The 27,752-nt window shown below is 39.8% G+C and overlaps 1 protein-coding gene across 5 annotated transcripts in view; it reads right to left on the bottom strand.

Annotated features, from left to right (window-relative positions):
- Window positions 1-27,351, bottom strand: part of TMEM232 (transmembrane protein 232) — a 147,209-nt gene extending 119,858 nt beyond the window's left edge. For 3 of the 5 annotated variants that reach the window (XR_009558319.1, XM_060280162.1, XM_060280165.1), the window contains exons 1-6: window positions 27,251-27,351; window positions 19,030-19,104; window positions 13,897-14,044; window positions 11,589-11,700; window positions 9,329-9,434; window positions 1,283-1,440 (exon numbers count right to left, since the gene is read on the bottom strand). Coding sequence is in view for 4 of the 5 variants with exons in the window: in XM_060280162.1 (XP_060136145.1) it covers window positions 1,283-1,440; window positions 9,329-9,434; window positions 11,589-11,700; window positions 13,897-14,030 (510 nt within the window). In the remaining variant the exon portion in view is untranslated. Of the gene's footprint in view, window positions 1-1,282; window positions 1,441-9,328; window positions 9,435-11,588; window positions 11,701-13,896; window positions 14,045-19,029; window positions 19,471-27,250 lie in introns of those variants that run through there. The other 2 variants (XM_060280163.1, XM_060280164.1) reach the window with 2 other exon arrangements.
- Between the last annotated feature and the right edge of the window lie 401 nt (window positions 27,352-27,752).

Here is a 27,752-nt window from a genome sequence, read left to right as displayed (position 1 = left end):
AGTGATAGACAGCTTGTGTTGTGTAAAAAAAAAGGTGTTCAGTGGTTTAGCAAGAGATCATAAAGTTTTAGCAGAGAAATCACTGCGATCAAGACAAAAATGTGTTGCTTGAAAGGGATCTATGAATAATAGGAAAGAGGTACAAGATTGAAGTCCAATGTGGTACCATCATTTATCTTGCAGGTCTTACTTAGCTTTCAGAAGCAAATGGTTCTCATTTGGACACTTTCATTTACTTGCCTTCAATTTCGTCCTATCTCCTGAATGCATAAATCTCTTGCTGCTACTTTAAGATTATGTGACCCAACATAATACATCTTAGTTAATGATAATCCATATGGGAGAATAAAAAGGTCACATCATTTAAGCAGTGAGATGAACATTATGCAAGATGATCATGGAAATTATTAGAAAAATCCAAGCTATCCATATGTATTGAGAACAAAAAAACCACCACCTCCCAATGCTTTTTGTATGTATTTTAGAGCATCTCGTTAAAGTGTCACTTGAAAGCTGAACTGTGGAATAATCAAAAACGGTGAATTCAGAGAGATAAAAATTCAAGACAAAACTAATTAGAATGAGGATGGCGGAAAAGAAGAGTGCACTGCTTTCACTTGAACATGTTGGTGCAAATTACTTTATCCAATAAAAGGTGGACCATATAAACTGCAGCTCCCATAACTCACTTCCATGGCAAAGATTATGAGTTGGGATCTAGAAGAAACAGCTGCCTGTAGTTAGTACAGTCACAGCACGCATTCCAACAAACTGAACATCTGCTTTTATTTGTGGTAAATTGTCAACAATGCCCCTATGGATCTGATAAAATGATTTGAAAGTGCCCCTATGGATCTGATAAATGAAGTATTTAAATGTTACTACCGTTATTACTATTCCCTCCCTCCATCAACTTTTTGCTATGCTTCACTCAAAGCAGTACACACCATTAACTAAACCAAAAGTCAATACAAACATTTCCCGTAATCCGCCTTCCCCCCAAAAATCATATTTTTAAAGGCCACAAAGAATGACAAAATCTTTAACGGCTGTCTCAAGCTGGATGCAGTTGTAGCCTGCAATGGGTCAGCATTCCACAGCTACAACCTTGAGTGGTCATAGACTGTCATAAGGGAGCAAAGAATCACATGGCATAAAATCACAGCATACCTAGATTGGCACACAAGGCCTCGAGTGGCACTTAAGTAGCCATGAAATGAAACAACATATATATCAGGGTATGAGGATGCTGGCAGATAGTCTTAAAAAAAATACAACATACCTTGGACAACGTGATTTCACATGCGAAGAGAGATGGCTTCTCCACTGCTTCATAACAGAGTCTATACAAAACAGATTCCGCGACGAAAAATAAAACTGGGATATGGTCTGGAACAAGAGGCGCATGGTCCAAGGAAATTAAAAGTATTTCAACAGCTTCTGAAGTGAAAAGAAAATGACAGATAAATTCAACAAACAGCTTCCTCTACAGAGCCTTAGTATTTCATACGGTACTCTCATCGCACCTGCAACAAAACGCTTGCCAAGTTATGAACAAATAAAACAAGTGTTACATCAAATTTCCCCCAGATTGTTTGCCTTCTCTGATTATCACTTTGATGAAAAAGTAATTAAGGCTCGTCTCTTTCATAATTTTGTTCAACAGTTGCTGAAATGTTTATGCTAGACTATGAATTAAATCCTATTGCATAATAAAGCCATCTAAATTAATAAAATTAAACAAGCTACCAAGACTGTGCAATGTACACTGATGATGGAGGTAATCTGTAACATTTGTTCTCCTGCCAGTTTTTTGCTTAGTGGAACTGATGGTTTTGCTTTTCATACTGAGCTGAAGAAGGGCGTACAAGCCAGGTTTGCGGTCTCTTTGTATTCTGCACTTTTCAAATCTACAATCCCTATGCATCCTCAGTCTCCAGCTACCAAGAAACATATAAGCCAAATGAAGCTGAATCTAGACAAAGATGCATTAAATCTCTAAGGCCTGGGGTGAGGTGGAAGCTTAGAAGCGCCCTCTTTCTAGTTCAATCTCCCATGCTTATTCAGTTTAGGAGCCTTCAAAGGTTTTTACATCATTGGCATCTACAGGGCTTCTGTGCTTCATTATGAACCTGCCGAAATATTAAGATTTACAAGAAAGGACCTTTCAGGAATACCTCTACCTAAAGAGGCCCTCTTGTTGGGCACACATGAAAGGGATGGGAAACCTTTTTGGCTCTGCAGGCCAGATCCTTATCAGATCTGCACCCACAACAAAAGCTACAGGAGAGTAGAAGCAGCTGGACCAACTGCAAAGCAGGTAAATGTTTAGCTACCATTGTTCTGCTTTGCCTTGAAGGGGGAGGAGAGATACCTGACCATCCTAATAATAATAATAATAATAATAATAATAATAATAATAATAATAATAAATTTATTTATTTATTTATATCCCATCCATCAGGCTATGTTTCCCCAGCCACTCTGGGTGGCTCCCAACAGAAAATTAAAAATACAATAAAACATCAAACATGTAAAACTTCCCTAAACAGGGCTGCCTTCAGGTTTTTTCTAAAAGTCAGTTGCTTCTTTCCTTGACATCTGATGGGAAGGCGTTCCACAGGGCGGGTGCCACGTCCAAGAAGGCCCTCTGCCTGGTTCCCTGTAACCTCACTTCTCGCAGGGAGGGAACCGCCGGAAGGCCCTAGGAGCTAGACCTCAGTGTCCAGGATGAACAATGGGGGTGGAGACACTACTTCAAGTACACTGGGCCAAGGCCATTTAGGGCTTTAAAGGTCAGCACCAACACTTTGAATTGTGCTCAGAAATGTACTGGGAGCCAATGTAGGTCTTTCAGGACTGGTGTTATGTGGTCTCGACGGCCATCTCTAATGAAGAGACTGGACCCCCACCACCACCACTGATTTGCAACAGTTGGGCTTGACACCAGACTTTTTTTGGGGGGTGGGGGGAATTTAAAGGCGGGGATCAGAGAATACATTAATACATTTATATGTTGCTGTAAGTCACTTGGAGATCTTTGGGTGTCAAGTGACTAATAAGTTTAAAAAAATAATAATCCTAGCCCAGGGAGGGCAAGGGTTAGGCCATCATGGATCAATGCAACCCTACATGCCTGCTCAGAAATAACTTAATAGTTAAGTTTGTATCGGTTTACAGCATTAGCTTGCAAACTATTTTGATAATTGAATTGATGAATTTAGTATTCAGGATCTTTGGAGAAATCTTTTTTTTAAAAAAAAACTTTTTATTCAAAAATTCTCAACAATATATTTTGCTTTTTTAAAAAAAACTTTTCTCAAAGATTAGCTGACTGTAAAATATATGCACAGCGTTCTCCAATATAGCACTAAAGTCTGGTGTTGAAGACAGAAGGTTTAGCCCACTGACATGGAAGGTAGATAAGCTCCTATTTCAAAACCAGAGTCTATAGTAAAAGCCACAGAGAATTAGCCTTGTGAACTTTTTAAATGTTTAAACTTTTATTAACATTCCATAAGGCTCATACCAAATAATTTATGATCGATCAGGAAACATGTACAAAGAGGGGGGGGAAATGTTAGCAAAAAATAAAGGAGAAAATTACTTCTCAAAGCAAGCAGCACAAACATGCATATTTGAAGAGACTTTATATGACATTCGGGAAAAAGAGAGAGCATTAGATAATTTTTAAAAATTAGAATTGTATTATTTATCTATAATATTCATAGCTCATCATAGTATATTATAATGTATTATCAAGTGGTCATTACAACTTTTCTGAACATAAGCTTATAATACACACAAACAATAAATAAAAAATTCTCTGACTTAATTTTTAATAACATTGGAATATTTTTGTTGATTTGGGGATAATTTGATTGACAAAGCATGAATTCATATATTTTTTTGATAAAATGATGTTATATTGTCCTAGTATTTCTCTGTGCATTTTAATTAATTAATAATAATAATAATTTATTTATTTATGTATACTCCACCCATCTGGCTGGGTTTCCCCAGCCACTCTGGGTGGCTCCCAATAGAATATTAAAAATGTGATAAAACATCAAACATTAAAAACTTCCCTAAACAGGGCTGTTATCTATAAAGGGTTTGCTTATCAATACCATATATTTAATATACCAAGCAGTCAAAATATGGTCTTATGATCAATAAGAGCAACATTATGGTGGTTCAGAACTAGACTCGTCCCTGAGAATTACATTTATCCAGCAAACTAAAATGATGTGGAAAACTAATTCAGGTCCACCAGACTTCTATATAAAAAGCTGGGAGTATGGATTTGTTTGCATGGATGCAAATGAGTCATTTACAGGTATGGGCATCTGCCTGGAATTAAACCGTTTCTGCAGCACATTTCAATATTTTGCGCAAACAACCGTTAGGGACCATTTCTGGCCCAAAATCAAGAACAAAAAACAACAACATCAAGGCTAAAAGAGCTAACTGACCAAACCTGCTTGTTTTGGACAAATTCTCATAGCTGGACTCACAGAACAATACAGATGAGACTGATGGGACTAAAATTCAAATAAACCCTTTGAACTTACTATTCCATCTGTTACAGTTATTGTGCACAGCAGAGAGACAACCTTCTTTTTTATAACCTTATGGTTAACAAAGACAATGAATACTAATTAGCAGGCAATCAGTGCAATGAGATTTCAAAGGCCAGCTATTTGGGATTTACCCAGATGTCATGCCCAAATTACTAGGGGTGGAGTGAGGAAAAGGCTCAAAGAACTCATCCAAGCAGAATCTGCATTTTGCTGTACAAGAACGTTGGAATATGGTAGTGATATTGTGTACCTGGCTTTGCGTGTACTATTTGCTGCTGATTTTTTCTAATACCTTTCCAACATGTACATTTTACAATAATAACAAGGGTGTAGAAAAAGGCACCCTAAATTATATGGGGTCTGGATCAATTTCCCTATGGAGAGAAGTTTACAATAGCTAAAAGGTAAAGGTAAAGGTACCCCTCACCGTTAGGTCCAGTCGCGGACAACTCTGGGGTTGCGGTGCTCATCTCGCTCTAAAGGCCGAGGGAGCTGGCGTTTGTCCACAGACAGCTTCCGGGTCATGTGGCCAGCATGACTAAGCCACATCTGGCGAACCAGAGCAGCGCACGGAAACGCCATTTACCTTCCTGCCGGAACGGTACCTATTTATCTACTTGTACTTTGACGTGCTTTCAAACTGCTAGGTTGGCAGGAGCAGGGACCGAACAACGGGAGCTCACCCCGTCGCGGGGATTCGAACCGCCGTCCTTCTGATCGGCAAGCCCTAGGCTCAGTGGTTTAGACCACAGGGATATTTAACTGGGGGGAGTAAGGGGGACATGCTAGAGAAGTATACAATTATGTACATTGTAGAGAAAAGGAACAGAGTTTTTTTCTTCCTCTCATAATACTAGAACCCAACATAAGCCAGTGATGCAGAATGGTGGGAAATCCAGACTAAAGGAAGTATTCCTTCATATATCTAAACTTGTGGAATTCACTTCCACAAGTTGTGTGGCGGCCATCAATTTAAGCTAGGATTACCAGACGTCCCCATTTCCCCGGGACAGTCCCCGGATTTGCGAATCTGTCCCCGGACAAATTCCATCCCCGGAATGTCCCCGGATTTCATCTAATGTCTCCAAGAAATGTGGCAGCGGCAGCAGCAGTCTCAGCAGCCCGGAGCCAGCTTGGTAGCGCAGTTGGCTCTGGATGGCTTCAGGAGCTGCTCACTGCCATGGCCCCCACCGTTTTGCCTCACTGGAAGTCCCCATATGATGGTGGTGCAGGGGCTCTAAGATGCAGCTTCTGGTTTGCCTTCACATTCCCTGACCCCAGCAACTAAGGTGTGAAGGGAGGCTTCATGCTGCCTATCGAAGCAGCCCTGATCCCAACTCCTACTTGCGTGCAAGCAGGAGTGAGGCGGTGATCTCTCAGCTGTGAAGGGAGGCTTCATGCTGCCTGTCGGAGCTTGCGTGCAAGCAGGAGGGGGCAGGGATCTCTCAGTTAGGCAACGGGAAGCCTCCCTTCCCAGCTGAGGGATCCCCATCCCCTCCTGCTTGCACGAAAGTAGGAACGGGATTGGGGCTGCTCCAATGGGAAGGGAGGCATCGCACTGCCCGAGCCTCGCCGCCGCCGCCACTCTTGGCCCTCCTCCTCTGCCTTTCATGCCTGACCCACCGTGCACTGCTTCCCCACCACCACCAAAGAACCAACAACTCAGGGGCTGCCCAGGCTCATGGAGAAAGAAGATAGAAGATAGAAGCCTCGGAGGAAGGGGAAACGTGGCGGCTGAGGTCAAGGCAGCTGCTTCCATCACCATCACTGCAGCATCAACATCCTGAATGTGTAATATTTATTTTATTTTATTTTATTTTATTTATTGTGTCCCTAGATTCATTGAAAAAAAATCTGGTGCCATCACTCTCCCCATCACCCTTGGTGGGTCCGAGGGATAACTTCTTGAAACAAGTAGCTTCTTATGTACTCATGTAAATACCGGTGAGATTTAGAGCCCTGGACAATCAAGGAGGCAACAAAGGAGGGAGGGGGCCTCTTGGTTGAAAACTCACATGGCCAAATATAATGGCTGAAGGGAGCTAAAGTTGCATCCATATATACAAAATGGGGGCATATATTAAATGACTCTGCTTCATCTTTTGGATCAGACATGTTAATCTGCAGATCACTGATCTTCGTCTGTCAAATTTATTTTGTGTATGACCCTTTCCATAATCATTCCACTTCCCATTCGCTCAAGTCAGAAGATAGAAAGGAATAATAATAATTGAAAATAATAATAATAATAATAATAATAATAATAATAATAATAATAATATGCAGTGCTGTTTTTCTAGAAAAAGAGGTGCCGGAACTCACCATGGACACCTCCCTCGTTCTCTTAGAATGGCAATGGTGCCCACCTGAGAGGTGCCGGAATTGAATTCCAACTGCCCTGACAATATGCAAGATCCATTTATCCCTTTATCCTCATCAAATTTTATAAAGCAAGGTATTTCATTCTTTGGGTTTTTTGAGGGGGGTGATTTGGGGGGAGGGACACTTTAAAACTTGTTCCATTACTCCTAAATCTTTGAAACTAACAATATCATGCTTTTTCATAGAAATAATTGGGGAAACCTAAAGCATGCCGTTATTGAAGGCAAATTACTTCACAAGTTTAAATGTCATTTTAAATTACACCCAATTAATGTCTAAATTTAGAAAGAGCTTATAAAGCAGTGCTACTTGGAAAAAAATCATGAGAATGCTGAATATACATGGTTTTGTAATTGCACAAAATTAAGTATCGAAATGCAAGGCATTAGGTGAAGTGCTAATTCTATTGCAGGCTTTTCATCTGTGAAGTGGTTTTTGGAATAATTTGAGCAGCCAAATTCTGTCTTGCTCAGCTGAAGCCTACAGGGCACAGCCGTGCAGTTGCAAACTGGAAACAACAGCCAACAGCAGAGGTCCAACGGAAAAAGCAAGAAGCAAGACAAAAGGCCTGTGAAAATTGTTAAACGACATAGAAATTGAGAGTGGGGGGTCAGGTCAGGGTTGTGCCCACCAGCCTTCACACACTGATCATTTTGTCTACACAAGGGTCTATATATACACACCGCAATGTGCACCGACTCTGAACATGCAAGCTATATGCTGCAAAAATGGAGTGAACAGACTGTGCCTTCAATTGCTATGTGCATTGTGCAAAAATTACAATTAAGGTGTGGCAGCTTGGGTCGGACCAGCAGGTATAGAATCAGAGTCTGAATGTACCTAAAGGTCATCTACTCCAACTGCCTACCAATGTAGGAAATCCACTACTACAACACCAGTAATGGCATGACCATTCATAGAACTTTGATATTCATGCCTCTCATAATCTTTGTTTTTCTTCTCCAGACGCATGCACACACATTTCTAGTTTAATCATCTGCACGGGGCTAAGGTATCCATCAGATACATGATCTGCAGGCCTATGGACAGCCCACAGGTAGGTAATTTGTTCCAATAATAATCTCTAGAACAAGACTAGGCTCTAGATAACAAAGCAAGCTCTGAAAACTGCCTCCAGCTTTGTCCTCTTTCTGAAGAGTAGGCATGCTTTGGCAGAGTTTAGCACTCCTGTCACATTTTGTATTCTCCTGAACTGGTCTTGGGAAAAGAAAAGTAGATTTGGGGCAACTGGTAATAGGGCTTCCTGGCTGTCTCAGGGTGGTGACTTGTTAGATCTTCAGCTGCTCAACAGGGCTTCCTCCTGCATTTATGAACACAATCTGCTCATTCACATATAGACCTTCAGATCCCAATGGGGCCTGGAATCCCAGATATTCCAGCTCCATGTCTGGGTTGCTACTGTGCACCATGGAAATGACTCATCTTCTGGCAATTTGGTGTTTAGATTACTGACTTGCCATCTATGCAACATGACTTAAGTCAATAAGGTGAAATGAACAAGGTTAGAAAATATAAAGGAGCATTATTATTATTATTATTATTATTATTATTATTATTATTATTATTATTATTATTATGCTCTTCAGAAGGTCTCAGGGCAGGGTACAGCAATATCAAATGCGCCATTAAAATCAGTTTAGAACTAACTGTGAAATTAGCATTTCTCCCAGACATTTAGAATTGAAAGCTGAATTGCAAGTAGTACTATTTTGATAGCCATGATAAACACAGAAGTACTCCAATATCTCTGGTTTTAAAATCCCATCAAAAATTGTTCTCTGTATTCTTTTGATGATTCCGAGTACAAGAACATTCAGCTTGGTTCGTTACTTTCCAGCAGGCCTCTTTAGTTTCAGAGATGCCCTGTTTTTATCTAACCAGAGAGAAATCTGTAATTTTACAGTATTGAGGCTTCAGCTTTCAGAATTTTTTCACAGCTGTCAAATGGAAATACCATGGAGTTTTCAGCTTTTTCTTGTAAATGTCCAGGGCTGGGCCTAAAATTTTGCAACAGCACTGCACTAATGGTCTTATAGGACAGGGATATTCAACTTTAGTTATACTCATCCAATGTTATTGCATGCTTGTATCCATAAGAATAATTTCAAAAGCCATGTCAGTTGATACAGAATGGCATCAAAGCAGATAGATAGATGATAGATAGATAGATAGATAGATAGATAGATAGATAGATAGATAGATAGATAGATAGATATATTATTGTGTAATTAATCTCTTTGTGAGAAGAACAGCTTTATTTTCTTTCCAGTGTTTATAATTTTTGCAGTACTGTACTTGCTTAGAGAAAAGGGCAGCAAAAAAAGAATCTCAAAGAAACCTACCTTCGTGAATTTCTCCTTTACACTGTGATAACAGAACTGCCTCAGCCCATGCTCCAGGAAGATCTACATACTTCCCAACACCTAATGTGCTAAGACCTGATCGCCTCTGTTTGGAACATAAAAGATAAGAAGACAAAATTTGAGATTTAAAAATCCTTACAAAAGTCAATGTACTTAGAATGATGTTTCTACATATTTAAAGAAAGTGTTATTGCTGATGCAAAACACAATAGCTGGAGCTAACAAGGTAGAAATGTTTAATCCCTCAGGTTAACACTTAAATAAGAAGATGAATGCTTAGCTCTAATTATACTGTTATTACCACCTGAAGTACCTTTCAACAAAAGCAATTACTAGCTCCGCATCATAGTAATAAATTGTGAAGAGAACTCTTGTGCTAGCATCTCAGTAGGATGGAATCCAAATAGCGAATCCCACCAAAATGTGTCTCACATTCTACAGGCAACTCTTGCATGATTGCAGTTTGAAAACTAATTTGGTTGGACTCACAGGTGCTGTTCTTTGGTCACACGCACAGCATTTCACCAATCAGACAAAACACTCTTTTTCAGACTCTGTGCTATTCATTTGTATTTGTGTTTATTTAAACGAATTAGCATATGCTGAATGATCAATGGAAAATTCCCTTGTATACTTGCATCATTTCTGTCAGGTCATTCTGTGCACGCCTCCCCCAATTTACCAGAAGAGGTGGCAAGGTTAAAAACAGCAAAGATTGCATGGGAAAAGATGTTCCTTCCAATCCTAAACTTCTTTTTAGAAAACTGTAAGTACATAGGTCTGATTCTCCTACCACTGCCATAAAAAAATGCCCAGAAATCAAATACTTCAATCATTTTCATTTAATAATTTCTTAATGGTTTTATATGTCTTGTACAAACCATTTGATGAATATCGCCCCTAAAGAGATTCTGTTACAATAACCCTCCTATGAAGTTGTTTGCTTCCATTACGAAGGAATTCTGAGCTTAGGTCCTTTTCTCAGGTTGATTTTTGTATTCTAGCATCTGATTTCATCCAGCAGAAACTGCTGACTACAAGTGAATCTCTCATCTCCATCCAACTTATCATTGGAACAAAATATTTGGGAAAAAAATATTTAAGGTAAGTGGAAGTGGGGTTTACAATCAAGCAGTAATGGGAGTTTATTAAATAAATATGTGAGAAAATTGCCATCGATTTCCATATATTTCTCCTCCTCTGATAAATGATGAGAAAGAACCATTTGTGGTTTCTGCATTATGACAACTTTATTTATTGTTTCATTTTCTTACATTTATATTCCACCTTTCATGGAACCCAAGACGTCATCAAGTTACCAATCCAGGTACCAAACAGACCCAGAGCTGCTTAGCTTCACAAGGTATTACCTTGTGATACAAGGTAATACAAGGTGGAACAGCAGGGTCATTTCAGTTACATCTCTCACAGTTCTATACCCAAGGGCAGCCTTTATGAGCTTGAGCCAAGCTCCCTCTACAAAATATTGCAGAACCTTCTTCAATCAACCTTTCAGTGAGACTCCGTAATTTTGTTGAAGGCATGTTATGTAAACATAAGCATACATAAATAACTACCGGTATACTAAACATAAATAACTATACTGCCCTTTGCATTTTTATGTGTTCATTATTGACTTTTTCTCAATACAGGTATTGGATGCTATTACTAATAATCTCAACAATCTCTATCCAAAATCTGCCAACCCTCACCAGGAGCCTATGATATCAATATAACTGTGCCAATGTTGCATTTGTTGACTTTTATCAGCAAATGCATTATTTCTGCAAAATGAACAGGGGGAAAGGGAGACATACAACAAGGAAAAACTCGTGCAGAACATCTACACCATGGAAGGTATCTTCTAAAGCTTGCATTTAAAAAGAGTGTTCTTAATTGTATTTACTGAATGGCAACGTTATTGTTTTCAAAATATTTTACAATACGAGCTATTGCTCTGTTTCTACACATTATTATTATTTGCTTAATAAGAGGTGTTCAGAGAACACAACACAGTATAAAGTCAGATCAGAATGACACTTTTGTCAAATAGTATTTTACAAAACACTATGAAAATGGTAACTAAAAGGTCACTTTCAAAAAGTAAATAATGAACATTTTGCATCAGAAATATTTAAATTAATTCTTAATTATTAAACACCACTGTAGAAATTTAAGATCAACAGATTGCCCTTATAAATGTCCCTTTAGAAATCCAGTAATCCTTATGTATACAGACCTTGCATCTTGCAACCATTTTTTTAGCCAGCTCTATGAATTTTTCTTTACTTTCTGTTTGCAGTGAGAAATTGAAATCCTCAACGAATTGTTCTGTAAGTTGAAACGGGTTTCTGATAAAAAAAATCCAGTGAAGAATTTCAGTTTAATTGGTACATCATCAGTAAATGAAATCAAAATTTTGTGTATAAAAGATAACTATGGAAAGCTAATTTAATTTTAAAAGCCCTATTTGACTCAATGTACAGTGTAGAACATTGTTCTGTGTTCCTAATTTACAATGCTTTATTTGTTGGATAATGAGTAAGACTGTTTCAATAGCAGCCAACAGACTATGAATATTGCAGGAATATATTGATTATTAAACACTGCACTTATAGTTCGTCATTATGCTGCTTCCAAGTTATTGGCATTTCTTCATGGAATGCAGTTTTTTGTAAGAAGCAGCTAATAATCTATGTGTAGACCATCATGCTTTACAAAAATATATACCTGTATTTACTCACTGAATACACAGCACATTACAAGACCGTTCCATACAGTGGTACCTCTCCTTACGAATTTAATGCGTTCTGAACACACATTCGTAAGTCAAAAAAAAAAGGAAGTCGAATCCCATAGGAATGCATTGTGAGAAAAAATTCGTAAGTTGAAGCAACCCTATCTAAAAATTTGTAAGTAGAAAAAATCCTATCTAAACCGCATCCAAGATGGTGGACAGAGCTCCAATTGTAAGTAGAAACATTCGTAAGTCGAATCATTCATAAGTAGAGGTACCACTGTATAAGAATTTCATCATGTTGGAAAGAGTTAACTCTTTACAATATTAACCCTTTGAATGATTGTTGGTGAAGAAATTAGACCAGGCATGGGCAAACTCCGGCCCTCCAGATGTTTGGGACTACAATTCCCATCATCCCTGAATACTGGTTCTGTTAGCTAGGGATGATGGGAATTGTAGTCCCAAACATCTGGAGGGCTGGAGTTTGCCTATGCCTGAATTACACTAATCAATTTATACTATCAGGTAAACATAAATTCTGAGCTGCAACTGATTACTTAAATGAAATTACTACCCTTCCCTTAAATTGAAATCTACCCATTATTTCTCTAAATTGGCCTCTTAAACCTCTGCTGTCTTAATTTCTCTAGAACTAAGCTTCATAGGAAAGAATCCCAATCAGAAAACACCAAGAGCATTAATGCATCTGAAAAACCGAATGTGACATGATGAAAGGAATAATAATATTAATAAGGAAAATAATAATGATAGAATCACTTTAAATTAAAATAGGACACTGCTAAAAATGACTTAGTATCTTCCATTTTGCATCCAAAAATATGGATTTGAGTTAAAAGAGACTTAATGTGGATTCTACTTTTACAATAGTGTACTGTTTGAGCAACCAATTGATATAACGCTAGTCAGCAGCAGGCCTCATGCAAGGTTGACAGCATAGCTGCAAAGTTCTCCCTTTTTTTAAGGGAAATTCCTTTATGCTGAATAGGCTTCCTCACGAGAAAAGGGAAAACTTGGCAGCTATGGTTGACAGATACCTTTGACACATCTAATCTCCACTTAACTAAGCAAAAAAAGGATGCAGGTGGCGCTATGGTCTAAGCCACTGAGCCTCTTGGGCTTGCCGATCAGAAGGTCGGTGGTTCGAATCCCCGCGACGGGGTAAGCTCCCATTGCTCTGTCCCAGCTCCTGCCAACCTAGCAGTTCAAAAGCATGCCAAAAAGTGCAAGTAGATAAATAGGTGCCGCTCCAGTAGGAAGGTAAAAGGCATTTCCATGCGCTCTAGTTTCCATCACGGTGTTCCGTTGCACCAGAAGCAGTTTAGTCATGCTGGCCACAGGACCCGGAAAGCTGTCTGTGGAGAAACGCCGGCTCCCTTGGCCTGAAAGCGAGATGAGTGCTGCAAACCCCATAGTCGCCTTTGACTGGACTTTAACCGCCATGGGGTCCTTTACCTTTACCTTTACCAACTAAGCAAATAGTTTCCAGTAAGTCACCTAGCTCATACCATCTTGAGGGAAGGATTGTTTGTTCTGTTGTCCTGTCTAACAATTTTAATTTGGGGGGGGGCATCTTTGGCTCCTTGTGTACCCACCCCAGTCAAATGGTTGTTTCCTGCTGATTGCTGTTAAAGTTCCCCATAAACTACTTTTTCCTATCTATATCTTCTCCATGCTCCCGAGTCTCTCATTAACATGCTTGCAGGTTTCACTAGAAACACTGAAAATCTTTGTCCACTTGCCAGTATGCATTATATAATAATATTGTTTTGTGTTTATTTAAACTTACACGTGTTTCTTTTTCTTGGCTGGAGGTAACGTTTCCTTCAGATATTTAGTCAAGAGTCTCTGCTGAATTTTTTTATGTTCATCATGGCATACAATACCAAATTTGTGGACCACTGGCACCTTTATGATGGGCATGTTGTAAAATCAATCTAAAAAAAAGAAAAAAGACAGAATGTTACAGCCATATAGAAATGTAATCTTAAGTCTTTCTTACCTTACGCAGAAAGCTACCATATACAATCAAAATGCAAGATGAAGTGTGTTCTGCCATGTTTTTTCTCTTCTACCTTATAGGAAAAAGTAATCCGGAGGCCCTTGAATGGTAAATTCTGTATAACAACCTTGAATATGCAATCTAAATGGTTCTACTGGGGAAAGTCCATTTCTATTAGATCACAATAATGAATAACAATAATAAGCTATAAATAAAATCAAAATAGAATAATTGAAGTATAATTGCAGTATGGTTAAGCTTATTGATTTATACACCATTCCTCAGCACAGTTAAGTGAAAGCACTTGGATTCACACCAATTTATTCCATTGATTTCACTCCCACTACTTCAATGTAACTACTTATTGATCGGGGAATTATGCAGCAGTTCTCCAATCTCACAGCCTGGAGTAGCCAAATCCAAGTTTATCAAATCAGATTGTATTAATTATTGGAATAATGTTGACCATATGAAATCAAAAACATGAAGTTAACCTTAAAATAGCATTAATAAGATAATGAAACATCAATAAAAAACTGGGAAATTATGAACTAAAATTCTGAATATCAGTAAATAGCTGTCGGGATATTGGCCAATGAAAGTTCAGAATCAAAGATGAAAATGTGGCTTACACTCTTCCTCAATAGCTTTCATTAAAGGGAATACTTTAGGCATAATGTCCATGAAGGAACATAACTGCCCTGGTTGCAGGGATATGTTGAAATTAGTCAATTTTCATTAACACAGGTGCTTTCAATATTGCTCTCTTTTCCATGCTCATGTAATAGGATCCTAAGATTGTTTACACAGAAGTTGTCCCACTGTGGAAGATTTACTTCCTAGTCATGCAACCTTAGCAAATAAATGTAGTCTTCTTGCTTCATTTCATAAGGCTTCTCAATGAATACCGTAATAAAACTTGAAATTACAAACATTCCTATATGAGTGGATCGTGTGAAAATGGAAAAATCACTATAAAGCGAAAACTGCAGGAAGCTACAGGTTCCAGTTAAGTTCAGTTGTTATAGAAACTCACTGCATGACAGATGTTCCATTATCTGTTAATGGGCTGTTATTATCTAAGGGTGTACAAAGTGATCTGAAGTATGCATATTCAGAAGTAACCCTCACCGAGTTCAACAGGACTTACTCACTGGTAAATGTGTTTTGGATAACACCTTTACAGTACAGTAGTAGCTTGCGGCCACCATTAGAAAATGGCTACCAACTTGGATAGCTTTAAAGGGGGATTAGACAAATTTGTGGAGGATAAAATTATCTATTGTTAGTAGGGTTGCCAGACTCAATAGAGGACAGGACTTCTGTGCCTTTAATTGCCCTGTTCTCTTTTGAGTCTGGAAACCTTAAAGAGAAACCAGCAGACCCTTTGCTTGGAAATTAAACAAAGGGTCTGCTGGTTGGTTGCTGGTGGTCATGAGTGTGAGACTGCTACTGCATTCACATTGTGGACTGCCCCTGGGTATCTGTTTGCCACTGTGAGAACAGAATGCATATTTACTCAAAAGCAAGCATCATTCATTCAGTGTAGTTTACTAACAGTGGGGCAGGTACCATTCAGTGGGGCTTACTCCCTAGGTAGTGTGTTTAGGATTGCAAACTAGAGAAACACCTAGGAACATGCAAGGGAGGAAGTATGGATCCTAGCACTTAACTGACGCATTCTAAAAACGGGGGGCACTATGAATGCCATTGTTCACACTAGTGGTAGGACATCCAGCAGGAAATATCAGCCCTGGACAGCAGAACAGAAAGCAAAACTTCTGAGCTGCAAAAATATATGCAGGTATTGGTGTGCAGTAATTATATTATTATTATTATTATTATTATTATTATTATTATTATTATTATTACTTATATCCTGCCCAACGAGCCTGGTTTCCCCAGCCACTCTGGCTGGCTTCCAAACGGATATTAAAAACACAATAAAAGATCAAGCATTAAAAACTTCCCTAAACAGGGCTGCCTTCAGGTGTCTTCTAAAAGCCAGATAGTTGTTTATTTCCTCGACATCTGGTGGGAGGGCATTCCACAGGGCAGGTGCCGCTGCTGAGAAGGCCCTCTGCCTGGTTCCCTGTAATCTGACTTCTCACAGTGAGGGAACCACCAAAAGGCCCTTGGCGCTGGACCTTTGAAGGAAACTATCCCAAGTGAATATGTTTGCAGAGTAAGAAAGGTCCAAGGTCTTGGTCCAATGGTGAAGATGGGAAAATAATATCTATTTAAAGAGACAATTAGAAAGCAATCCTAACCCCGCAAGGGCAGTACTGGAGCTTTCTTCATTCCACTGCCTGTTCTGGACAGGGAGGAAGGAGGGCAGAAGGAAAAAACTTGTATTTTTACAGTTTAGGCAGGTGCATTAAGAACTTCTACAGTAGAGGAGCTCCCCACCAGTGGAGAGCAGCCAAGCCAGGCAGAGCTGGACAGAGGGACACCACCTCATCCATACCGACCTCCATGAGATCAGGAGTTTGGATTGCTCTGCCCGTCAGAGAGCCAGAAGGAGAAACTAGAGAAGATGTCAAGGAAGCCTGAAGAGGAGAGAACAATTCTGAAGGCCAGTGGCAGGAAGAATGGAGTTGAAGACATGTAAACTGCAGTGACAAGTGATAAAGCTGGTGAATAATGAATACCTTGTTGTGATGAAATAGAGCCATATGTTTTAACAGCTGATTTATACCTGTTCTTTTTTTATTACTCTTGGCATTCTGTCTCTGGTTTATAAATTGCCTCGGAACGAAATAAATAAAAAGGATTTGAGAATAAATGTGATGTATGAAACCATTAGCATATTACATCAAACAAAAGGCTATTAGAAGAACTGTGTTAATGTCTGCCAATAAGCAGTCTTGCATGAATTTTTTAAGAACACATTTAAATCATAATTAGCTGGGCTGATATATAGACAGATATAGGTATAGATAATTTCACAAATTTTACTTTGTTACAGAAACAGCTAATTTGAGAAAATGAAACTTATAATTACATAAAGCTCTATAAGCTGATCAAATTCAGCCTTATCAAGGTAAAAGTATATATATATTTTTCTAAACAGCTTCCCACCACATTTCTTATCTTAGATAAGTGAATTCCTACTGATATTAGCTAAAATAATAGAATTTCCAACTTAATGCTTTGGTTAAAGTGTTCCTTCAGCCTATAACAGCTCCTGGATATGTCCAAAGGAAAGTCATTCTCAGATTGTTTCTCCTGGGGCCCACTTCTGTGAGATATTTATTCCAAGGTACTGCAGGGTGCATCAGCTGACGCCGCAAGCAGACAGAGCATAAGTGTTGTGGTGCTGTTAGGTCTCTTCAAGGGTGTGAAGAATCTTCAGAAATAGGGAAGGGATAGTAAAATCATTTATCCCCTACACCAGGCACATCCAACTCCCAAGATACTGCGATCTACTCCCAGTATATAAAAAACAACAACTGGCAGTGATCTACCCATTGTCATTGGACGGAGGATAACTGGGGTGGGTGAGTGGAAGGGGAGGACTGACCAAAGTTGTTGAGCTTTTTGGGGGAGGATTGCAGAACAATCCGCAGCTTACAAATGCATGCATTGCTAAAACCAATCATTGTATCCCCTATCAACATCAACAAACGCAAAAAAAGGCCCACTAGATGCAACAGAGGAACAAATAGAGGGGGGGGTGCGCATACATTCATCCTGCCATTTTTTTTTTATTCCCGCAATCGACCAGGATCAACCGGGGATCTACCTTTCGATCGCAGTCGACCAGCTGAACATGTCTGCTCTACACAAATACCCCAGCCCATGGCCCTTCCTTGCTGTACAATAAAGTACTGGACCACAAAATCAATATTTTATAGACCACATCCATCAACAGTATGTACTGCACAGGCCACTACTGCAAAAGAAAGTTCCAGAAGGATGGTGCTGCAATGTTAATGGCCCTGCTCCAGGTAACCATGGAGCAGACCTCAGGAGCATGTGGTACTTACTAGAAGGGCCCCCCTACTCATTGTATAGACAAGGCAGCTACAACAAGGGTTATCTAACAGTCCTTCAGGTAATTTGTTTAGGAGTTTATATACTAACAGTTAAGCCACAAACCTGGTTCAATACGGTAGCATAAAGCTAGTTAGTAAGAGCAAGGCAGGCTCAAACTGTAGTTTCTAATAAGGCTCAAGCAGGCCAATTCAGAAGACAGGAAACCATGGTTTTCTATTATGTCTGAACCGGGCCAATTTGTGTTCTCCATCAATATATCTTATCTCTGGTGTGTCCTTTTCTAGTAAGATAGTTGAAACATCCCACAAATAGTAAATAGATGAAATTGCAGAATGGTATTGTTTCTCATATTCTTCCATTTCTTATGCAGGTTATAGCTCACACACAATTCTTGAACTATTTGAACTATCATGTTTTCACAGTTAAGGGCACCTAACAACAACAACAAAGCTTGTTTCATCACTTTATTCTGCAGCATGTTCAAATATTCTCAATCAGAATAGTGCTTTGAGCTCTGGCGGTTATGACGTTGTGTTAAGGCAGAGCTGCTCCAACAAGTCTGGTGAATCTAGGTGTTAAGATATTCAAGGACTAAATTTTTACCATATCTAATCTACCATCCATCTTCACCCATTGCAAGCATAAGCAAATGGGAATGAAAAGCCCTACATAATGAAAGAGCAGATTACTTTGAGTTTCTGAAAATATCAGTCTGATTTCTTTGCAATGTGAGGATGATGAATCACCATTCTGCCTATGTTAATTCCAAATACATCTAAATTCTTTATTCCTTATAAAATGCTTCAGTAGAGTGGCAATTTACAATTTTTAATCAGGTCTGAGGTTCCCATCAGCTAAATCTTTGCACTTCTGACAAAAGCATAATGAATGAACAATTGTGGCATTGTTTCACATGCAAACCTTATTCAGTTCTGTCTTCTTGCCCCTGCCAAAATCTTGTGTATTTCTCCTTGATTATAAGAACTTCAATGGAATCTGAATAACATAAATGTATATTTTATTCATGCAGGCATGCTGTTTCTGATTATCATCCTAATTCAGAAAATCATTAATAATTTCAATACCACTCTCAGGAATAGAGCACCGCCTTTCTTTTCTGGCTGTTTTCCCACTGAAAATCATCCCCCAATTTTGTTCCCCCATATTGAGAGGCACCCATATCTTATTCCCTCCAGGAGAAAATGCATATGGGGGGAGAGGGAATTTTAAGTGAAAAATAGTGAAGAGCTGTTTTTGTATCCCTATAGTTACACAGTTCTCATATTCTTGTAGTTGTAGTCCTTTCCTATATTATTCTTTTCCGCTACACCAGGCATAGGCAACCTTGGCTCTCCAGATGTTTTGGAACTACAACTCCCATGATCCCTGACCACTGGCCCTGTTAGCTAGGGATCATGGGAGTTGTAGTTCCAAAACATCTGAAGAGCCATGGTTGCCTATGCCTGCCCTACACGTTTGTCCACAGAGCACCCTGGGGGAAAGAGATGAGAGGAAGAGGAAGGCCATGGCAAGAGGGAAAGAGTGGGAAGACCAAAAAGAGACAACAACTGTATGAAGGAGTGTATCAATAAAGAGATTTGTTTGTGTCCAAGCCATCCCAACATCTAGTGGTGCAGGTCAGGGGCCCTGCAGCCATTGGGGTTGGGTACCAATGGTGCCACAACTACTGTCCTGCAATTTGTACATTTTACAGAAGGCATGGTTATTCATTTTTCTGTATCTTGCACTGGTACTGATTTGCAACGAAGGCTGGGTAAAAATAGCTCAAATTAATTTGAAAGATAGAAAGAAAATCGTGAGGACTTCTACTGCTTCCCCACTTTGTAAGAAAGAAGGGGAAGGGGAGATCAGGAGATCAGCCAAGCAGGTATCAGGGAACGGACCGGACAGACAGTATGTCGGGCTCATGGAGGGCATCTTGCCTAAGGACCCCTCAAACATGGCAGCACCATTGACAGTATCCTCATTGCCAGAGACAAAGATGCAACCCCATCTCCTCCCATACTGCTCCTTCACTAAAATGTACAGCTTATCCATTAAAACGGGGGGGGGGGTTAGGGTTAGGGTTAGGATATACAACCTCTTATATCTCATCTGACCATGCAACTCAAAGCCCACCCTCCATGTCTCTTATACATTGGCAGATTACAAATTTATCTGACCGCTGTAGTAGATTGTTACAAGTTGTTGTCTCAAATTTACCACAATGCTCCAGACTGACAGTACATCAGGGGTACTGTGGGAAATATAAAACACTGGCTCATAGGTCCAGGAGAGATATGAGAATGTGTGAGGTCTGCCAAGGTACTGGGAACACTAGCAACTAAGCTTTTTCAGTTCACCTATGGTGTTCAAAAAGTAACTTTACACCTAATATATAGGTATTGTCCATAGGTGTACAGTCGTAACTTGGAAGTCGAACAGAATCTGTTCCGGAAGTCCATTCAGCCTCCAAAATGTTTGAAAGCCAAAGCACGGCTTCTGATTGGCTGCAGGAAGCTCCTGCAGCCAATCGGAAGCTGTGGAAGCCCTGACGGACGTTTGGCTTCCAAAAGAATGTTCGAAAACCAGAATACTCACTTCCAGGTTTTGATCATTCGGGAGCCGATTTGTTCGGGAGCCAAGGTGTTCGAGATCCAAGTACAGCTGTATAATTTCTTTTTGAAAACACTGTGTAATCTTCATGAACTTTTTTAGCATTTTCAGGTGAATTTCTAATAAACACATTTTTGCAAGCAATTTCTCTCAACAGAATGCATTTCTGTATGTTATTTTCAGTAATTTATTCATTTTTAATTTATGCACAGTTTTCTCTCACACTAATTGGAGAACTGCATTGCAAACATGGGACAGGTGCGAATTTAGAAGGTTTCAAACTGAGCAAATCAGGTGGGCTTGCCTTTAAATGAGAACTGGATTCCCCTCCCCCCTCTTCCTACCAGCAGCTCTTTGAGAATGCCAGGCATCATGAGCCCATGTTAGCTCACTTGGGTCACAAGGTCCTTAATCAAAATGTTTGCTATGCAAAGTTCTTTGCAATGTTAAATGCCTTTCCAGTTGATAAGAGTCTGGATTTCTCCCACTAACACTTACGAGCCCCAACTTGATACCTGGAGTGTGATTTCTACCACACTGCCTGCTGCAATAGCAAGTGTAACAGTAAAGATAACTGCGGGGGGGGGGGGCAGTATCCAGTGATCTGAGCACTGGAAATTATAGTATCTGCAATACAGCTGTCCTGCAGAGAGGCATCTGGAGTGACTGTGTTATGAATAAGAACCACGTATTTATTTATACAGTACATAAAACCATTTTGCAAGTCTTTCATCTAAACTCCCATGAGGAGGCAACTATTATTTCAATTTTATATATGCATAACTGAGCCTGAGAAAAAATATTGCATATCCACATAAGCAAATGCTGGCATGGATCAGTGTTCAAAGTGGGGGAGAAAAAAGGAAACGGGGTGGTTTTGCTTCCTATTCAACCCGAGTCAGGGCCAAGCTGCATGTAGTTTACTTTCAAGTGTAGGATTTTTCTTAAACCAATAGCCACCAATACTTGCCACCAAGGAGTCTGTAACCCCCTCCCCCCTCCCCATGATCCCAATCCAGAATGCCCCTAAAATGCCCTGAAGCTAATGGGAGCTTTTTTCTTCATGCAAATAGCAGACACTGTGGGCGGGGAGTGGGGAGGAATCAAGACTGGGAATGCAGTAGAGACAAAAGGTTAGTCACCTATCCCCCTGCCAAACTAGAGTCCTGATCTGGATTGGGGTCCTGCTCTGGCTATGTGCGAAAGAAAAATCCTGCACTTAAGGGCAAATCACATGATTAATGTCACAAATAAATTGGCTTGTAATTACATCCACTGAAAAACATTGAAATGTTTTAAAGTTTGTCTCAATAGAAGGGGGCTGGTATCTCCCTCTAGATCTGGATAAGTAACATTATATCTATACCTATATGCATATAATAATAATAATAATAATAATAATAATAATAATAATAATAATAATTTATTTATACCCCACCCATCTGGCTGGGTTTCCCCAGCCACTCTGGGCGGCTTACAACAGAAAAATGAAATAAAACAATTAAACATTAAAAGCCTCCCTAAACAGGGCTGCCTTCAGATGTCTTCTAAAAATCTGGTAGCTGTTTTTCTCTTTGACATCTGATGGGAGGACGTTCCACAGGGCAGGCGCCACCACCGAGAAGGCCGTCTGCCTGGTTCCCTGCAACTTGGCTTCTCGCAACGAGGGAACCGTCAGAAGGCCCTCGGTACTGGACCTCAGTGTCCGGGCAGAACGATGGGGGTGGAGATGCTCCTTCAGGTATATCTATGCACACACAGAGATATAGATATAGAGAGATATAGATACATATACATACACACACACACACAGCGATGGGTACAAAGTCTGAATCCCATAATTCCTCCTAAGAGAATCCCCCATGTTCTCCATAACCACTCCTCCTGCTGCTCTCACCCCTAGCACAAGTCCTTTCTCATCTCCTCTCACCTGGATTTAACATTCTGTTGAAATATAAAGCCGTACATACCGTAATAGCCAAGTCTATAAATGCACAAGAAAGTTGCTCCTAGAACACTAAAATAACAACCACGTACGTAGCTCGAAATACCAAAAATAATAGCTCTCTGCTCTAGGAACTATGCCGAGAACAAGGTTAAAACACAAATTAAAACACAAGCATGGCATTTTCACTTCTTGATTAAGGGGTAAGAGTAGATGGGAGCATATGCAGCATGCGTACAGATATCTGTAGTAGCCCAACAAAAGACTCGATGTGCTTGGCAGAGTGCTCCATCTACTGTCCATTTATAGTTAAGTCTTTGCCGTATTGCAATTTTTGTGCAACTACTGTATAAGGAGTGGCTGGCCCCTCTGGAAATTATACAGTATATGGACAATGTCACTAGAAGGCATGCTAGGAAAGATGTCAACTCATGACTCCCAAGAAGTGCAACAGTAGCTCTCATAACTTTTGTAAAAGGGGTGAGCTCAACAGATGCTACTTCTACTGTCCTGCAGTAATGAGAAAAGCTGTGCATCAGCTCCTAGTATAGGCAGAAGAAAACAGATTGATTGTATTATAACTTGTCTTAAAAATAGTAACAATTTTATCGGCCTTGTAATAAGGTCGGTCAGTTTTATTTTCCCATATATTGCAGGCCACCTAATGAGTTCACCTTGTAAGGGCACCTCAATCAGTTCATGGTAGAGATTAGATTTGAACCAGGAAATTCCTGATTTGTTGCTCAGTCTCTTAAGCCACTGTGCTACACCAGCTTCCATAAAACTTTAGATATGCTTAACTTTTCATAGAACAGAAACCATGACTCTACAAGACAGAAACAGCCCCGCCGTCCATTAGTTTATAATTGGGGTGGGGGGTTCAAATGACACAATTTATCAGATAATGAAGCAAACTTGATGCATAAGTCTTTCCAGATTCATGTTTCACAAACACAACCTCACATTATCATAGGCTGCCACCCCTAATGACGGTATTCGAATACATCAATCCAGCGGCTCTGGTAAGACAAGGTGCAAAAGGCAGAAGTAGATAATTGTTTTATGACCAAGCCTGCAAAACAATTGTTTAAAAAAAAAATTGCATTTTTGTTTTAGCCCAACAGACTTGGACAAGCTCCATTTAAGCAACTTTATCCAAAAAAAAATGGAAAAAAAAACTTTGAAAATGCCAGGAAGACATTTTCGGTAGAACTGAAGATGTAGAAAAGAGCAACTTATCTTTGCTTGAAAGTTGTGTTAGATTTGATTAGCTGGATGAATCAATTTTACTGAAAGAACCTATTCGAGTCTGGGAACTATCCACCAAAAAGTCCACAAGTTCCACTGAAACTAATGGGAGTTGCTTGGATAATAGGGCTTTTTTTTTTGGCAGAAGAAAACCCTACTACAAGATTCAATGGGTCATTTGATATAAGAATATTTTAAATCCATGCAAAATTGTAAACAACAAACAAACAAAAGGCGTAGCTAGGGGGTTGGGGGTGGGGCACACTGGGTACCACACTGCAGGGGTGGCAATTAGCGTGGGGCCTCGTAACTGGGAGTGACGCGGTGGCTCAGGCCCCTGCAGGCTCCATACTATCCAAAGCGGCAGTGTGGGGCTTGTGTCTGCCTATCACCTCCCCTTCAGCCTCCCTACACCTCGGGCACCCGAGCGGCTAGCTACGCCGCTGCAACAAACATTTCCAAATGGATTACAGTTCAAATCCATCAGGGAGAACAGGAAAAAATACTTCAAAGCTACCATTACATTACATACGTTTTGTCAGCTTTCTATAAACTGCTCAGAGGTTTTCTTAGAATAGCAATATATAAATTTCATTGAATAAAATAAAAACTAAACCTTGAAATTACCTGCAGGAAAAGTAATATTGGCCCCGGGGACTCAGAAATAGAGATTTGAGCCTCTGTCTTCCTCGGGTGTTACAAACACAAAACCACATTCACAACCTACAATTATTAATTCGGAAATAATTGCCTACCTCTGCTTAATGCTTGAAAGGAAATGTGAGGAAAGGTATAGTCACACACATAATCAACACATGTAAATTGGGGGGGGGGGGTTTGCCTGTATATACCCTAGCCAATCCATCTATTGAAATAGGACCATCCCCATGACAGGGTTGATGCCTGATCTAGGTGGGTCACTCACAACAACAGCAATAATCCATATACATTTTTTAAAATAAAAATAAAAAGGATTGGCTTCCCAAACAGTTTCTGGGGCTGAAAACGGGTCCCAGGTTAACATTACTCCCTAACCACACTCACTTTTGCACTCAGGTCTTGCTTGTGGGTGTTTCATAGACATCTGGTTAGCCACTGTGAAAACATGATGCTGAACTATATATTATTATTATCATCATCATCATCATCATCATCCCACAGTTTCCAGGAACCAGGATTCATGGAGGTTTATGGTTAAAAGAGAAAAGGCTAAATGTTAAAGCTTACTGGGAAATGATATATAATGAATTGAAAAAGATGTTTAAAATAACGCTTATAAGAAAAACCCAGAAACTTCCCTTTAGGGAATTATAGGGACAGAACTACCCAAACTGTACAGAAATTTATTCCTGTATGCTACTACAGCGGCAATAATGCTGTTACTTGCCCAAAAATAGAAAGAAGAATAAGTCCCAGCAAAAGAATTATGGATACAAAAATTTATGGAATATGCAGAAATGGCCAAAAAAAAAATACAATACAGTATATACAATCTTTATTACAGTCCAAAGACCCACCAATTTGTTACAAAACGATATCCAATAAGGACATCCTGCCTTCAGGTTTCAAAAACATTTTGTTCAAACTTAGAGTTGGGATCATTGATTCGTGCAACCACCGATAGAAACTTCGCCACTGCTAATGTTCTAGCATTTGGTCGGTCTTCCAATAGGAACTTGATATAATACTCCTCCGATTTTCCTGGGATCAGGGCTAGCAAGGGTGAAATCAATTCAGCCCTAGCTTGCTTGAACTCCACACAGTGCAGGATAATATGTGTTATAGAGTCTGTGTCTTGGGCACACGAGCACAGTCATTCCTGGTAGGGGACTCCTCTCACCCTACCCTCCAGCACTGCAGAGGGGTTTAATCTGTTTAATCTGGCTTTTGTGAATAACCTTCGGTAGTTTGATACAGTCAGGTTTTTAAAGTAAGCTGTTAACTTAAAAACATGCCCATATTGTACTCCCAACGGACTGCAGACTGCATGTGATCGATGTCGCAGGTCACTGTGTGACACTGTGTGTCTTTGCTTTAAGGTCTTTAGGGCACCTTCATAGCCCAGGTAATACAGTTGAGTGGCTGACAGGCTAATAGCCATTGTTTTCTGCCAATTGCTGACATAGAAAGAAGAATAAGTCCCAGCAAAAGAAGAATGGATACAAAAGTTTATGTAATACGCAGAAATGGCAAAAAATAAGCAATCAAGATAACAAACTTTTTATAAAAGAATGGAAATGGTTTATTGAATGTTTACAAACAAATTGTAAACAGGTAAGAACATTGGCAGGATCATTGTAATACAGTAACCTGCAACAGTTTTATAAGAGCATATATTTAAAGTACGGGTAGATGAATAAATGCAGTGCTTTTTTCTGGGGGGATGCAGGGGTACGAATGCCCCTAAACATTTTGTGAATCTTTGTACTTTGTACCATTTACTGTATTTATTTTTCCCAATTTGTATAAAATGGTGGTTTTCTTGAGTCAAAATGAGAGTAACCCTAAACACTTTTAAAGGGGGGGGGGGAAGCACTGAATAAATGAACAAATTAAGTAGATTTTGATATGCAGAAAATATGAAAAATAAATTTAAGGAACCGCAGAAAGAGGGGGGAGAAAGTCAAGTTTTGAAATGCTAAAATGACTAAAATTATTGAAATGTATAAACCTGAAAATCATAAATAAAATATAAAAAAGAGCAAAGCTGAAAACATGGGAAAGATAATGATTAAAAGTGATTAAACAGAAATAGAATACACACACAAACACACATATGTACAGTGCTTTTTTTCTGGAGGGACGCAGGGGTAAATTTACTGTATTTATTTTTCCTGATTTGAACTATAAATTGGTGATTTTCTTGAGTCAAAATGAGAGTACCTCTAAACATTTTGGGGGGGACACACTGTGTGTGTGTGTGTGTGTGTGTGTACATAAACACACACACACACAGATATATATATAGATATAGATATAGATATATATAGATATAGATATATATAGATATATATATATATGAATGAGAGGTGGGCCTTTAGCCTGATCCACCTCTTATGTTCCCCGTTTTCCCTTTTAAAATTCGTCCCCAGATTCCACTACAGTAAAACCATTGCAGTAAAACCATTACAGTTAAGTGTCCCGAGCTTCAGGCGCAGCCAACAAACTCCCTCGGGCAGGGCCTGTTTAAAGGGACATCGCGGGCCCCTAGAGAAGATTGAGAAACTCCCATCTAATTAATAACACTCGGCGGCCGCTGACTTTGGCTTCTCTCTGCTCCTCGCCACCTGGAGCAAGAGATCCGCGGATCCGCCAGCTTCGCCCTGCGCTTACCGTGCTTGCTGGATGGAAAGGGCAAACTTGGTGCCCCGCGCGCGCGCCCTGCTGCCCGGCTCTGCTGCCGCCGCCTTCTTTCTTCTCATGGCGTTCAGGTGTTCCTACTGGCAGCTGTTGCTATGGACGCGGCCCGGCCCGGATTACACCGAGCGGCCGGAGAGGGAGAGGCGAGGAAGGGAAGAAGCGCCCCTCAACTTGGCTGCTGCAATTCCGTGGCTCCCGCCTCGTAACGTTTCTTGAGACCAAAAGAACGGGAAAGCAAAAGGCGCTGAATAATTGGAGGAGAAGCGGTTTTTTTATATAAAGTTATGTCTTTATTCATTATAACTATATCCTTGCATTTCATCCCAAGACAAGGAGCACACTGCACCCCTTTTAATCCTCTTAACAACCCTGGGAGGTAAATTAAGCTGATTCCCAATTATCAAGGGCTTGAAGCACCAAAATAATTCTGGGAACGGGTGCCGGGAATTGTAGCGCCTTGAGAAGTAGAATATGG

This window comes from Zootoca vivipara, chromosome 11, assembly GCF_963506605.1.
Source record: "Zootoca vivipara chromosome 11, rZooViv1.1, whole genome shotgun sequence".
Lineage (NCBI taxonomy): Eukaryota > Metazoa > Chordata > Lepidosauria > Squamata > Lacertidae > Zootoca > Zootoca vivipara.
Note: the sequence above shows the minus strand (reverse complement) of the source record. Positions and strands in the feature narration are given on the sequence as shown.